At 46.7% G+C, this 13,844-nt stretch overlaps 5 protein-coding genes across 5 annotated transcripts; 3 read left to right on the top strand and 2 right to left on the bottom strand.

Annotated features, from left to right (window-relative positions):
- Window positions 1–483: 483 nt before the first annotated feature.
- Window positions 484–3,366, bottom strand: FSUBG_1986 (ankyrin repeat; the record flags this gene model as incomplete). Its single annotated transcript, XM_036679710.1, has 1 exon — window positions 484–3,366. The coding sequence occupies one exon, from the start codon at window positions 3,364–3,366 to the stop codon at window positions 484–486; it is 2,883 nt and encodes a 960-aa protein (XP_036542629.1).
- A 2,012-nt stretch (window positions 3,367–5,378) lies between these two features.
- Window positions 5,379–6,443, top strand: FSUBG_1985 (uncharacterized protein; the record flags this gene model as incomplete). Its single annotated transcript, XM_036679709.1, has 1 exon — window positions 5,379–6,443. One exon carries the CDS (start codon window positions 5,379–5,381, stop codon window positions 6,441–6,443), a length of 1,065 nt encoding a protein of 354 aa, XP_036542628.1.
- Window positions 6,444–7,180: 737 nt separating this feature from the next.
- FSUBG_1984 (uncharacterized protein) lies at window positions 7,181–8,008 on the top strand (the record flags this gene model as incomplete). The annotated part of the gene is made up of 1 exon (XM_036679708.1): window positions 7,181–8,008. One exon carries the CDS (start codon window positions 7,181–7,183, stop codon window positions 8,006–8,008), a length of 828 nt encoding a protein of 275 aa, XP_036542627.1.
- A 1,256-nt stretch (window positions 8,009–9,264) lies between these two features.
- On the top strand, window positions 9,265–10,257 carry FSUBG_1983 (uncharacterized protein; the record flags this gene model as incomplete). Its single annotated transcript, XM_036679707.1, has 1 exon — window positions 9,265–10,257. The coding sequence occupies one exon, from the start codon at window positions 9,265–9,267 to the stop codon at window positions 10,255–10,257; it is 993 nt and encodes a 330-aa protein (XP_036542626.1).
- A 511-nt stretch (window positions 10,258–10,768) lies between these two features.
- Window positions 10,769–11,902, bottom strand: FSUBG_1982 (uncharacterized protein; the record flags this gene model as incomplete). The annotated part of the gene is made up of 1 exon (XM_036679706.1): window positions 10,769–11,902. The coding sequence occupies one exon, from the start codon at window positions 11,900–11,902 to the stop codon at window positions 10,769–10,771; it is 1,134 nt and encodes a 377-aa protein (XP_036542625.1).
- Between the last annotated feature and the right edge of the window lie 1,942 nt (window positions 11,903–13,844).

Below are 13,844 nucleotides of genomic sequence, written 5' to 3'. Positions count from 1 at the left end.
TATAAATAGGCTAATAGCAAAACCTTTAATAAAAGCATAATACATTGAAGTGTGAGGTCAGGATCAGCAGGTGTTGAGTCTGTTGGTTACGTCTGTCAGGGTTACAAAGCTTATGGAAATTACCAGAACTTGAATATTGGTGCGCTTGGACGTGGGAGATGCAAAGGATCACGGCTAATATACAAGAAACCGTTGGGCACTCGGTCCTTCTTTTAGCTCGGAAGCTTGATGTGTGCTCCCACTTACCTCCCCGTTGGCCTCGATTTACGGCTCATACATCCCGCCTTCACCTTTAATCACCGCGTAAGCTAATAGAAACCTGGGCCTATAGCCTTTAGCAAAATAGTAATATTAGACACAGTACCAATTAAAGACCTAATTATATTTAAGTAATTTAAATACAGTATTAGTTACTAAATATAAATATAAATAACTATAAATATAAATTTAATATTATTTTTAAAATATAAATATATACTTTAATTATTCTTTCTTATAGTCCCTGAGATACTCTACCACTCTAGAAAACCCTTTCTCCTTAGCTATACTAATCGGCTTTATCCCATTCTTATCCTCAAGAGAAGGATTCGCGCCAGCATCCACTAAACACCTTAGAGTCTCTAGCACTTCAGCTTCATCATATTGAGTAGTCCGGCGAAGCATGTATATGATTGGAGTTTCCCCTTTTTTAGTTTTCGCATCCGGGTTTGCCTTCAGCTCCAGTATCAATTTCGTAGCCTCTGGATGTAGACCTTGAGCAGCTTCATGCAATGGAGTTGCGCCACTATTACTTTCAGCAGATACATCCGCATTTGCGTCTAGAAGTTCTCTCATGATGCTTGTACGGCCGGAGACAGCTGCCATGTGTAAAGAACGATGGCCAACCCACGTTGGAACCTCTGGGTTTGCTCCTGCTCCAAGAAGTATCTTGACTGCTTCTAATTGGTTCTCAGCGCATGCGATGGAGAGAGCCGTCTCAAAGGCATGATCGATTTTGTTAGTGTCCGCTGAAAGGTCGCATAAGCTGCGAATAGCTTCAGGTTGATGAAACATGGTAGCTAGATGAAGCGGAGTACGACCCCTATAGTCTGTCGCGTTTATATCCTCTCCAGACTTAGCCAGGGATTCTGCCTCACCAGCCATCGCAGCCCAGTGCAATGGTACGCGGCCATTTGCGTCTTCAAGTCTCTTTGCCGATTTCATCTGTTGCCTCGCGGAGTCATATTTACGATGCTTCCAATCATCGTCAAAAACACAATTCAATGCTTGAGTGTTTCCCCTCTTGGCGGCCAAATGTATCGGTGTCGCGCCATCAAATCCTTGGACGTCGATTCCGAAGCCAAAATCAATGAGAAATTGGATAATTTCAAGATTTCCTTGTTCGAATGCACAGTGGAGTGCTGTGTAGCCTCGGTAGTCTTTGAGTTCCGGATCAACGCTGGCGCCACTATCGCGCAGCAGCTCCACGAACCACAAATTGCCTGAGGCTGCAGCACAGTGTAGAGGGGTCCAGTTAGAAGCGTCTTGTTCATTGATAAGCTCGAAGTGACATTCAGCAGAACTGCCTGGGTCATTTTTTGGGTCCCTGATCGCAAGTTCGTGGAGCGCTGTGGCTCGTAGCCATAAGTCATATGGAGGATGATCAAATGTCATGCCGTGAGACACCACAGCCATCTCTTGTCGCCCTTGTTTCAGGTACATAGTTCGTAGATGGGCCAGTAACCTAGTATCCAGCAAATCACTGGGCACGAATGACAAAAGACGACGGAATAGGTCGGGCTCTTCAGGAGTGTCATAAGAACTCCACCACCTGCCGGATTTAAAGTCCGTCTCAAAGATATGAGCGGCTTCCGCTACAAAGGCTAGACATGACTCCCAGATACCTGTAGAATCATACGCGTGGCTGGATGCTTGTCGAACTAGTGCGTGGAGAGCTTTGACTTGATGATCTCCTGAATATCGATCTTTTGGTTTAACAGCTTCCGAAGACACTAAGTCAAACATAACCTTGGGGAAAGGTAACATCTCAGCCATGCTCAGAGGTGTTACGATGCTCGGTAACACCTCATTCTCGTGGCCGAAACCCAATGCAGTGTAGGTTTGTACAAGTTTAGTCAGGCTATCATTCGAAAAGGATCGTTCTGCTGCTGAATTGACTTTGGTGTCCGATGGCCGTAACCTGGTAATGCCTGAAATAGGGTTCCGGAGAGTCTTTGCCGCAGAATAAAAGAAACAGAATAGTAAGTCTTTGACGTAGAGGACTTCCATGGGGTCGCTTGTCTCTATTGCAAGAGTAGATGGATGTTTTCCCTTCGCTGCCAAATGTTTCCTGGCGTTAGAGCGACTAGCAGGAGTAAGTTCGTCCACGTGAACCTCCCTGTCAATCGTCGAAATCTTCCATATGCTGCTGTTCAGATCACTCTTGTTCATATATTCGCCCTGGCCAACAACTCTGGCCTTCTCGATTTCCTTGAACCTAACGCTAGCATCGCTTCCTTCTTTCAAATTTGCTTCCTTCGGTGTTTCTTGCTTTGTTCCTGGGTCTGCGGTGTTTCCCACGTTCTGTTGGACTTCGAATACCAAGCTCTCAGGTGCCCACCATTTGAGATCTTGGAAAAGCCTATCATTGGTTGGGCCAAGTAGTCGCAAGCCACTGGGTGGGAGTCTGCTTCGGAGCCAGCTATCGTCATGATATTTCCCCAATGGGGTACATTCTTGAGCTTCAAACTGAGCAGAATTTCCCTTTCTTTGTTGAGCTGTGTAAGTCCAAAGTGATAATGCGGCATTAAGGCAGTCTGCTGGCGCCCTCCAGGACGAGCCATCGTTAACCAAGTCAAACCAAACTTTCTCCGTATTTTGCTCAGTTTCCTCTTGAGTCGTGGCCACTTTAAAGTCAACATTGACGTACCACCTATATGTTGTGCGTTCGTTTTCTGCTGGTGGAAACAAGGCGTTCAAGGTCGCTTCGATTGCTAATGCAAGGTTGATGGCTATGGGAGTAGTCGAGCGGTGAAATCCAGCAAGCTTGTAAAGCCCCCGACTTGTAGTCAAGAGTCTCTGCGCTTCAGATTCTAGCTGTGTATCGGGGGGTCCAAAAGGGGGATATTTCTGCTCTCCACCAACACCAATGGCCCATGAGCCCAGGCTTGCGTGTTCCTCCGGACCGTCAACGTTGTTTTTGGAGTCGCTCGGAAATCTTTTATTGGGATGTGAAACTACCAATTTCCACGCAAGCCAGTCAATCTCATAGCCTTCTAGAAGCTTGGCCTTGATGAAGTATCTGGGAAATCCGGGACGAACTAATGCACGGCACATCGTCATGATCAAAACTGCTCCCAACTGCGCCAGAGTCGCTGCCGAGTTCATGGCCCTAAGACCAATGAATTGAAGAATAAACCCGACAATACTGATGATTGCTCCAGAAACAGTCCTTGTTTCAAGAAAATTGGTCGATGGCGAAGTTGACAGGGCGCTGTTGCGACGGGAAATTGTAATGACAGAATGAGGTATGTGTGAGAAAGTCGCATATGGCTTGAAGACTTGATCGGCCACTTTTTGGTTTTGCTGCAGCCAGTAGATGCCCATCCGGAACTTAGAATTAGCTTTGTACTGCTCCTCCTGAGTGCTGTTTTCAACGACATGGCCACAAAATAGCAAGCCAAGAACAAGTAAAATAGTTCCGCCAAAGTGTAGATCCTTCTACGTGGCGCCGCTGAAGCCCGAGCCTAGTTAGTAGCTGTGCTAGCAGCGATGAGTATTCCCAGTGCATGAGATTGTTATACTTCATGTCAGTCTGATACAGGGCTCTGGGGTAGCCTGTATGCGATTGATTGTTCCTCACATGGCCTCAAAGGCAGGGTTCCCCTCTCGAGAGCACACCCATTTTTTCAGCCGCACTTTGGCTGCTTGAGTAAGTCGCAACTGCAGTGTAATACAGCAGTTGAGGTTTTGTAAGCTTTGCCGGAAATGCCGAGGCCCGCGTTGCACAGTTGGATTTTCAGGTAATTTTTGATTTAGTTCAGGGTAATATGAGCTTTTGAACTCTTTACAAGTTCCAATACAACGATCGCCACCAGTAACATGCACTAGAAAAGTAAAACAATGTCGCAGTTGTTAGCACGATGCTAGTTCGTTTGAACTTGGTCAACAATTCCAAGATAAGACATCGGAAGGTCAATCAAACACTTTCGATTGGTCCCTCTAAAAGGATAGACGAATTATCCTGTTTTCAGGCGCTGGTTGTTAGTTGCTGAATGGTGGGATTGCGAGCCGTGTCTTGGCTACAGCTTGTTGTGCATAAGGGCGGGGTGGCCCGGCCCGCCTGGTAGTTTCTCAGATCATGTTTTGAAAATGACTTAGGGTAGGTCTATTTTCCGAGCCAGTTTCTCATTTTGATTCTGAACAAGACCTTGTGCTATACTTGGAATAGCTTCAGGCGGGATGGGACAAATGATGCCTAGTATAAGAGAATGCATTGTTGAAGATTTGTCATATTGGGTGGCACTTAATCTTCGTATTGCAACTGTAAGTTTTATTCTATACATAGGTATTTGTGAAGTATAGATATCAAGGCCTAAGCTCCTTGTTTTGTTGATATGGTATGGATAATTGGTTCCGCCACCGGGCTGCTCGGCGGAACGGATGAGCGAGGAATGGCACAGTATTCAGCCACAACATGACTACAGGGGTTCTCTTTGCTTATTTTAGAGATAGTTTCTAAGAATATTGAGCTGAACGGCTGCAGCCGTATCGACTCTTCAATAGCGCAATTGTCTATTCACCTCGTGCAGCCAAGGTCAAAGCGTCTAGTGTTAGCCCTTGTCTACAATCGTATGTTCTGCCACTAAGCAGCGCCGATGGGGATTGAAAGAGGAACCATCATGGGGGAGATATGCGATGCTAAGACCAAGACAGTTAGTGGTTTCAAAGCGGGGTGGCTGCTTTCAGCTCCCCACCACCAAGCCACGCGCACACCGAGTTGCGAGCGTCAAGTAACCAGTCGCGAATTCTAGTTAATCAGTATTGTAAGTCAACACTCAACGGTCAAGATATCCCTGCCGCCACTTTAATCGGCACGGAGCGGTCTGTCCGGAAGAAGTGGATGAAACATGCTGTTTATATAGATAGTAGTGTCCGCACAGAATTTCGAGGGGATCTTTCCATCTTGTTTTGTAGGACTGAGAGATGAGCAAGAAGAAAGCAGATGCTGTAAAGTAAGCCTGCCCGTGCACACACATGTTGGAGAGGATCCAAGAGTTATAAAGCCATCCCAATCCCCTGCCACTACTCACCATCAACTGCTTCTTGTTTCTTCATACAGATGTATTATACAAACCCATTTATCCTATTCTTACACCCTTATACTTCACTTTATCATCATGGGTCTCTTTGGAAACCTCTGGGACGGTGTCAAGTCGGCAGGTCAATGGGCCCTTGACCACTCAGCCAATATTGCTCCCGTTGTCAAGGCTGTTGGCGATGCAGCAAGTCACCTCCTCCTCATGGATAATAGCAGCCCTGGCTTTGCAGCAGCTGCTGCTCCCGAAAGCCTAGCCAATGAGACGGGCTCACAACAGTTGGCCAAGTATCCTCAGATGTTTGCCTACGTCAGTCATCAGCTAGCTGCCACCGCAAAAGAGGGAGTCCAGGCCGATCTAGAAATGGGTAGCAAGACCACCATCACTGAGGACGGCCTTGTTGGCTTGTGGACAGATCCCAATGGCCTATCATTCGACGGGAGCCCTTCCATATCGATGTATCAAGATCTTTCGGCTTTTATGGGAACTATGAATATCCCAGTCTCCTGGACGGATAGCTCTGGTGATGTTCATGATACAGTCCACGAAATCGGCCAGATATTGTTTGCAAACAGTGGACCTCAGAGTCTCGCAGCTGTCGCCCGCAGTGACAACCCTATTGTGAGAATTATGGCAGAAGTTCCGACTCAAAGTGGTTTCATTCATGCCTGTCATGTATACTACCCGATCCCAATGGGTAAAGCCGGAGAGGAGTTCTCGCTGCATAGTGCTATACACATCAGGTACACCACAAATGCAGACACGGCAACCATGGCTACAGTCAAAGACCATCTGACAGTCAATAATCCGCTGAGTGACCAAGACTCATGGGTGGTGACAATGAACATCACCTGGGCCAGTGCTCCCATCGCTGCATCACCGGATGTGCAGAAAAGGTTCACGGAAATCTTCACCAAGCAGAACTCTGTCCTCAATCTCGCCGTTTCCAACGTCACTGGCACACTTCAGACCGTCAAGGTTCAGACGCCGGCTGATAAGACTCCAGCCTACGCCAAAGCTGCCGTGGAGGCTGCAGTGACCGCAGCCCTTAATGACGGGTCAAACAATAAGAATGGGCCCGCCATGAACACAGCTCAAGTTTGTGTCACTGATTCCTCTTGGCTTCCAAAGGGGTCGAACCCTTAGCTTCTTGGACATAATACCAGTACAAGCCTTGAAACTTGAGTCTTGTGGGTATCGGTTTTGTGCTATCAAGTAGGAGGAGTCGGAAAGCCCATCAAGAGATTCCGTGAATTGGACAAAGAAGCTGAGATATTCTGGGAGGATGCTATAACTTCCAGAAATGGAACGATTCCCGATTTTTGTTTTCCACAATAGACTTAACCGTTATTATACTCGCCGACCAGCCCGGTTACGCTTACTCCCTATTACAATAACAAGTGAACACATGGGAAACATTTTCTCGGTTCATTTCCCGCTACAATTGAAGTTACTGAACTTAAGATGTGCCTCAACATATATCAGTAACGGTCTATAAAACCCATAGATCTAAATACATTTTTCTTTACGTCGTTTTCTCGGATTGGCATGGTAGTCAGAGTTGCTATGGATTAATAAAGCGGCGATCAGCCATGATTCATCAGCCCGATTTGAGGTTTCCCAGGCTGACTTACGGCGCACGATTTCACCTAAAAGGGTAAGCTTCAAGTTTGAGTTAACCCCACTTAAACCTTGAAGAAGGATCATCCCGCGATCAATGGTGAAAGCCAAGAGAAACTGAGAAAACTATTTAGGTCAACATCCTCCCTGAGTCAATAATGCACTTGTTATTATATTGCTCCGAACTGAGACTTGAGGATTTTTCCCTGTGTCTCCCCTTAAATGATTTAGATATATTTACGGTGCCAATAGTTTCAACCAACATGTCAAACTATCCCAACTACTACTATCCTCCACCTGGTCCTCCACCCGGTACCAATACGAACCAGTCACCGTCAACTTATCCGTCCTACTATCAGACACCTCTTAATCCACCTCCATCCGGTCATCAGCAACCCATCTATCCACCTGCGTCAGGACCTTCTGGCCTACGAGGACCACCAAGTTACTACCCTCGCATCGGCTTCACCAGACTTTCTGCCAAGTTCCACATCTGGAATGTCATGACCAGCGGCGGCACCAGCTTTCTCGAACTTGGCCCTCACCTCAAAGGCCCAGTGGCCTACTCTGCAAAGATGTTCTCTAGCAGCAGACTCAAGATCAAAGACGGTCCATATTCATCTGAGAATCTACCTATCTGCACCATAGAGAGTCGGCATACTTTCAGCAGTAAGAGCACCATCAGCTTCAATGGCTTTCAAGCCAACTTTGTGGAGACGAGCATGTTTAATGATGGCGCTACCTGGCCATTTAATGTTGATGTCAATGGTACCTCTCAGAGATGGCAGTGGAGAAAGAAGAAGACACAACAAACATCAACACTGAGACAGATAGTTGAAGCCTTTTCCGAGAGCGACCTTGGAAGCTGGGAGCTGATACCTGTGTCAGGTCAGGGCTGGCCCATCGCTACCTTACATGCATCTGGAGGTAACACCTTTGAGGATAACGCAGCACTTGGTGTGTTTGAGTTTCACGGACCGGCAGCTATGGGCCAGTTGGGAGACATATTTGCGAACGTATCCATCGCTATCCTCTTGCGTATTATATCGCAACATTACATTAGTAGAATCGCTGCTTTGGCCGGCTCATAGCCAGGCAATGTTTGGTTAGTTAGGTAGACGACGGCTGCCAAACCATCGAATTCATCCGTAATTCAACAAAGCCCGCTGTCTTTGGATAGTGACCTCGGAACTGAATCACATTCCAGACACATTTACTCGCGCGATTGGCGATATTTCGCGTCATCGGTCAGAACTAGAGTTAATGTATAGATAGAAGATGACAATTATTCTGACTCTCTCTGCGCATTCATTTATACATAAGTGAGCTAATAGGACCAATACAAAAGGCAGAGCGAAAAGGATTCTTGGAGGCAGTGTCGTGAGTCTCATTCATGAGGTTGTAGTTCTCAGTAAAGGCCGGATTACCGCTGATGTATAGAAGATGGGGGAGATGGAGAAGGAAGCAACTAAATAAGGGGACTTAGCAGAGTGATAGAGTTAGAATGCATAGTGCCCCAGCCCAAGAATTGATGAGTCTGTTCCCGATAGAATGGGCTTCTGGAAAGTGCATGTTGGGCGAGCAAGAGGAGTTGACCGAAGCTTACATGCGACACTGACGTGTTCATATACGGGAATGCTATGGTTTCAGTAATTAGCTTTCCGCGGCGTAACATGGATTATCAGCCTAATCTTCGAGTGCAAGGCACCAAGATTGATGTCTAAGGAGAAACCATCGATGGCAATGTGCTGATGACATATGTCAATATCGTCATGTCGGGTACCACTTTGTTTGCCTAACCAAACACCTAGATAAGTCGCTGCTCCAATGTGCACACAGACTTGCCAGCTTAGCAGCCTGAGAGACGAGCGACTGCTCAGTACCTATATCAAAGAGAGCGGATAGTTTATCCAGGAGAAAGGAAAAATATATATCGATGATGGTTTAGAATCATTTCAACAGTAGATCGTTAATTCAACGGTTGCCGAACCACTGAGATCTCCAAAAACACCTTGCGTAATGATGAAGGAATAAATCTCTACGTGTCCTAGTTTCGTGGCCTGTTGATGCAGCAGCTATTTTGTCATAGGACCACCAATTTTGAGGCCTGCCACTCCTAGCCAGGCCAATGAGATTTCACTAAGCTCAGCTAAGCGGCCAATGAGAGATGGTATACACAGCTGTGCTGTTTGGGCTTCACTCGGGTACAATGAAGGGAAATTCGTTGTAAAAGCAGTTTAATTTATATATCTTGTGGCAAAAGGTATTGTTTTGCCTTTTTATGCCTTGTCAGTGTCCGGAGACTACTGCGACATTTATATCAAGATTTATTCCAACAAAACAAACTATGTGCGACGATCGATCTTATTACAGGCCTTCCATGAATCAGAGGCCTCAATCTCACCACCCAAATCTCGCCCTGCCTTTCAGAGGCGCTAGAAGCTCCAGGGCGGGCGATTACCAAAGCCCTGTCGCCAATCGATATAGTGAAGCGGTCGGCGAGTGTGCCACACTTGGAACAAACGAATGGCAGGGCTCATCTACTGAGGCCAATCTTTACCACCAGTATCCATCCCGGCGTTCTGCATTTGCATACCATCACCTGAAACTGGACCTACTGCAGCTTTCGATGGACTCTTTCAAGCGATGGGCACCTGGCGTAGAGTACAGCGCGCCACTGGAAGACAGGGCGCAGCCACAGGAACGATTCAGGACGCCACGCCGCTATTCAAGCACCCGACAAGTGAAGCAGGAAGACGATGACGAGTTTGTTTTTGTCTCGTATGCACCCCGCGCCAAGGCATTCTTTCACTTTGCTTGTCCCTTCTACATCTACGAACCAGAAAAACACCAACAATGCCTTCTCACAGTCGGCCTAAAGTCAATCGAAGGTGTTGTTGAGCACGTCATGAAACACCATTCCCGATCACCGTATTGTTCAAGATGCTATCAAAAGTTCAACTCGCTGATTGATCGCGATGATCACGTTCTGACCGGTAGATGCAAAAGGCGTTACCCAGACCCATCAGATGGAGTCAATGAAGACCAAAAGGCTTGTATGATAAGAGCCAATGATCAGTACTTAAGTGAAAAGAGGCGCTGGGATCGAATGTGGTCAATTATATTCCCAGCTACGGAGTGGCCCCGGTCTCCATATCTGGATCACGGCCAAGGGCTCAAGACATCGATGGTAAGAGACTTTTGGGATTTATACGGTGTGCAACTTGTCTCGGAGATTCTCGAGAATCAGACTGTACGCTCCATTAAAGAGATTAACCCTCATAGTGTACTCTATGGACTGGGGCTACAAGATCTCTTGAACATGGTTATTCAAGAGTAGGACTATGAAGAGCATGTGTTAGATATCAGGGTATGAATAGAGAGTGTATTTAGGGGGAGTAGATGGCTTCAAAAAGGATTGATCGACATGAGGCATAGACAAAAGCTAGAGTTCTTCCTGGGGTGTGTTTTCTCGACGACGGTTACTAGATCCAAGGTTCTCACGATCGATGGCTATTTGAACAGGCTTCGATGAATAGGGCCAGAAAAATAAACACCTTTTTATTACATTTATGAACAACTTTCTAAGAAATCATGTTGATTAAACTTTGCAAACACGGAAAGATGAAAAACTAGCCCTAATACCCAAGAAATAGCTCCGTCTTTAACGATATATGGTTTCCTCCTTTGATAATAATTAATAAATAAAAGAAATACCAAGAGAAAATAAGAGAGAAAGTATATTTTTCAATCGCAGTTGAGCCTTGCGGCTCCAATATGAATTCAGTCTATCTAGGCTTTTCAGAGTTCAGAGCCTCCCCAGGTAGTAAAATGTAATAGGCCACCTATAGTCAATACTCCAAGTCGCGGCGACCGGTAGTGTTCGCGCGTGTGTTCAAGTATTCGTCGTCTTGATTTGCCGACTCAAAAGAATCAGTAGGATATCCAACATAAGAGCCTAGAGGATATCCAGAGTCATGACCAGTGAAATATCCAGAGTGGACAAAGCTATTCACAGAATTCGTATGTGCCCCAGAGCCACGAACTGGACTTGGGGCACTGTAATTAGTCAACGTATTATTCCAATCAAAGGAATTGTCTCTCTGACCTCCAGTCGGCATTCCATAAATACCAATGTGGGGGAGGCGAGAGTTGTAACCTTGCGTTTGGATTTGCAAAGGCTGTGAGGTAAGTGTCGGATGCGAAGGCGAGCAGATTGGGGCATGGTAGTTTGATGCTGGTGCTGTCTGCACACTATCCGACTGTGCTTTTGTATTTCCCGGTTCCCGCAAAGTGTTGAAGATTCTATCTGCAAATCCTCTAGCCATCGAATGGACTTGTTCTTGCTCAAGGCCTGGTATAGATGCAAGCCCGTTTTGAAGTATCGACTCCACCTCTAGACGTGGAGCACTAATTTCGACGTAGGGTGACGCTGGGCAGGGCCTCCCAGGGAAGCACCATTTCCAGATGATATTCCATCTAAAGGTTTCCTCATGTCGCGGATATGATCGAAGTTTGCTTCTTAGCCCTTCCAATTCTCCGTCCAGCATGACGCCTGTGTGTTCGATATTCGCAGGCTGACATTCAATGTCCTGATTCATGTGGATATCGCGCTTATGCGAAGCACCCACACCATGGAAAAGATACCGACACCTTGTACAATAGAGAACAATATCCTGTTCTCTTACTGCCTCATCAGACCCTAGTGTGACCTCGAGTATCCGGTGTTGGCGGCTGATATGTTGCATGACATCGGATAACCGGGACAACTGGTAGCCCTTACACACAGCATATCGGTGAGGGTCTAGTTTGCAGAATGGGCATTCGAATGACCTTATTTCCATCTTTCCTTGGGGCCATTTCTGACCGTCGCGTTCATCTCCCCTACCGTTCTGATCGTGGCGACGACGCTTGTTAGCCCTGCGGCTGGTTTGAAGAGATGATTCGCCGGCGACGGGGCGGGGCTCATTGTTCCCCGGGTTCATCTTGGCGCCAATTTTTGGAGTAGTACATCTGGACTTGAGGATGGAGTGTCAATAATTCAATGATGTAAAAACGGGTGATAAGGGCCAAGTCAAGCTTGACCATTGAGTGAAAGGTGAGGTCAACTCCTGGTGCACTCAATCCGTAAGTGCAGGAGCCACAACTACTAATACAAGGACGGACGAGGAGGAGAGTGGCTGGCTACCTTATCCTTGAGGCCATGTTTTAACAAACATTGCCATTTGTTCTTTGGGCACAGATTTAATTGAGTCAGGTATCAAGGCATTTCCTCGTCTTCCTAATAGTTAGGTTCTGAATGCACCTAGCTGCATGTTCCAACACAAATGCGAACGGGCAATTAAACGTTCTTCTGGTTGGAGATAATAGGATTGAATTTAAGGCCGTTAGTTAGTGATTGGCACTGGAGCGTCCAGAAATTAGCCGCTGTCTTGCTTTGTCAGGGCCAGCTGTTCTTCAATGAGCTCCACTTTAAACGCCTGCAGTTGACAACGCAGCGTCGAGGGGAGGGTGTGGGCCACGTCAAGTCCAGCGAGGGCCCCCCGTCAGGCCTCGTCCACAATTGTGTAGTCCTAGAAAGGTACTCTCGAATCTGATATGCTAACTTTGGATATGATGGGTTTGCTTTAGCGAGGCTGCGATGCATTTTGTAAATCTCATTTGGGGAAACTAACTTGCAATGTCAGTTGCGCACGCACCTTCACGTCGCCGTTTGCTGTTCCGGCTGAGCTGTCTTCCAGGAGCCAATTTTTACAGCATATGGCCAATTATTAAAACGTCATGTACACGATTGTGTATTGAGCCATTAACTGTGAGAAAATCGACACAATTGCGTAAAACCTCAGGTTTATATATGCTGTATGATTTCATGCTATTTCCCGCTTTCGCTGGACATTATGTGACGTTAATCATGATGCTACCATGACCTCTCCAAAGACAACTCCCCAAAGGTCTGTTTCGATCGTCGATCGTGGATAGCTACGGCATGCTAATAAAACCGTTCCTGCAGCCCATTGCACCAATCAGGTACCGTCACAGAGTACAATGACCGCATTCGAGACTGGCTGCTGGACCCGGGCTTGAATATCCAGGGTAGGCTGTTGGGCCACCTCAGCCTGCAGCCCCAGCCGCCAAAGGACGTGCCAACAAACCCACCACCCAACGCGCACCTTTAGTCTAGGTGGTCGCCTTGAGTGTCAGAGATTTAGTTTCATGGTGAGGGATCAATGGACCAAGAAGGGCTTCGTGCTTACTGAGGGGTCGCTCTCTTTGATCGCCTCAACCCATGTAAAAAGTACAAACCTTGAAAAGCCATCGCTCCAGCTTAATTGATTTGGCGTATTTCTGCCCGCAGTTCTGTCACCGACTGCCAGCACATCGGCCACATTTGTGTGACATGCCCCCCATGCTCACACACACAGTTGACAGTGCCAATGAAAGCAAGGCGAGATGAGCCAATCAATGTGACCCGGATGGCCAGATTATTGATCTCCAAACCTATCGAGAAAAGTGACATCTATTTTATACTATGGCCTCTCACACGATTAAGTACCAATCGGCCAATCTGGTTCCAGTGTCCCTCCTGGAGAAGGAGCACTCAGATGTCGTTGCTTCGCCTCACGCTGAAATGTTTCACCGGCTCTTTGAAGCACATGCTTTAAAGCTCCAGCATCCCACTCTGAATCTGCAACTTGAATGATGACGAATTAATGCCTCTCCAAGCAACCAAGTTCATGCTATTTCTAGACAATGTCTTTGATGCAGGAAGCGTCTATACATGAGTACATACGGGGGAAAACAACACCCGAGAATTACGCGACACGTCCAAAATCAAGCTTACAATACCAGAAACGCGCCTCGCAATGCACTTATGGAAGACCTATTTCACCAGCGCCACCGAGATCAGGAAACAACGATGTTTATACA

This window comes from Fusarium subglutinans (genome assembly GCF_013396075.1).
Source record: "Fusarium subglutinans strain NRRL 66333 chromosome Unknown NRRL66333_c0000016, whole genome shotgun sequence".
In the NCBI taxonomy this organism is placed as follows: Eukaryota; Fungi; Ascomycota; class Sordariomycetes; order Hypocreales; family Nectriaceae; genus Fusarium; species Fusarium subglutinans.
Note: the sequence above shows the minus strand (reverse complement) of the source record. Positions and strands in the feature narration are given on the sequence as shown.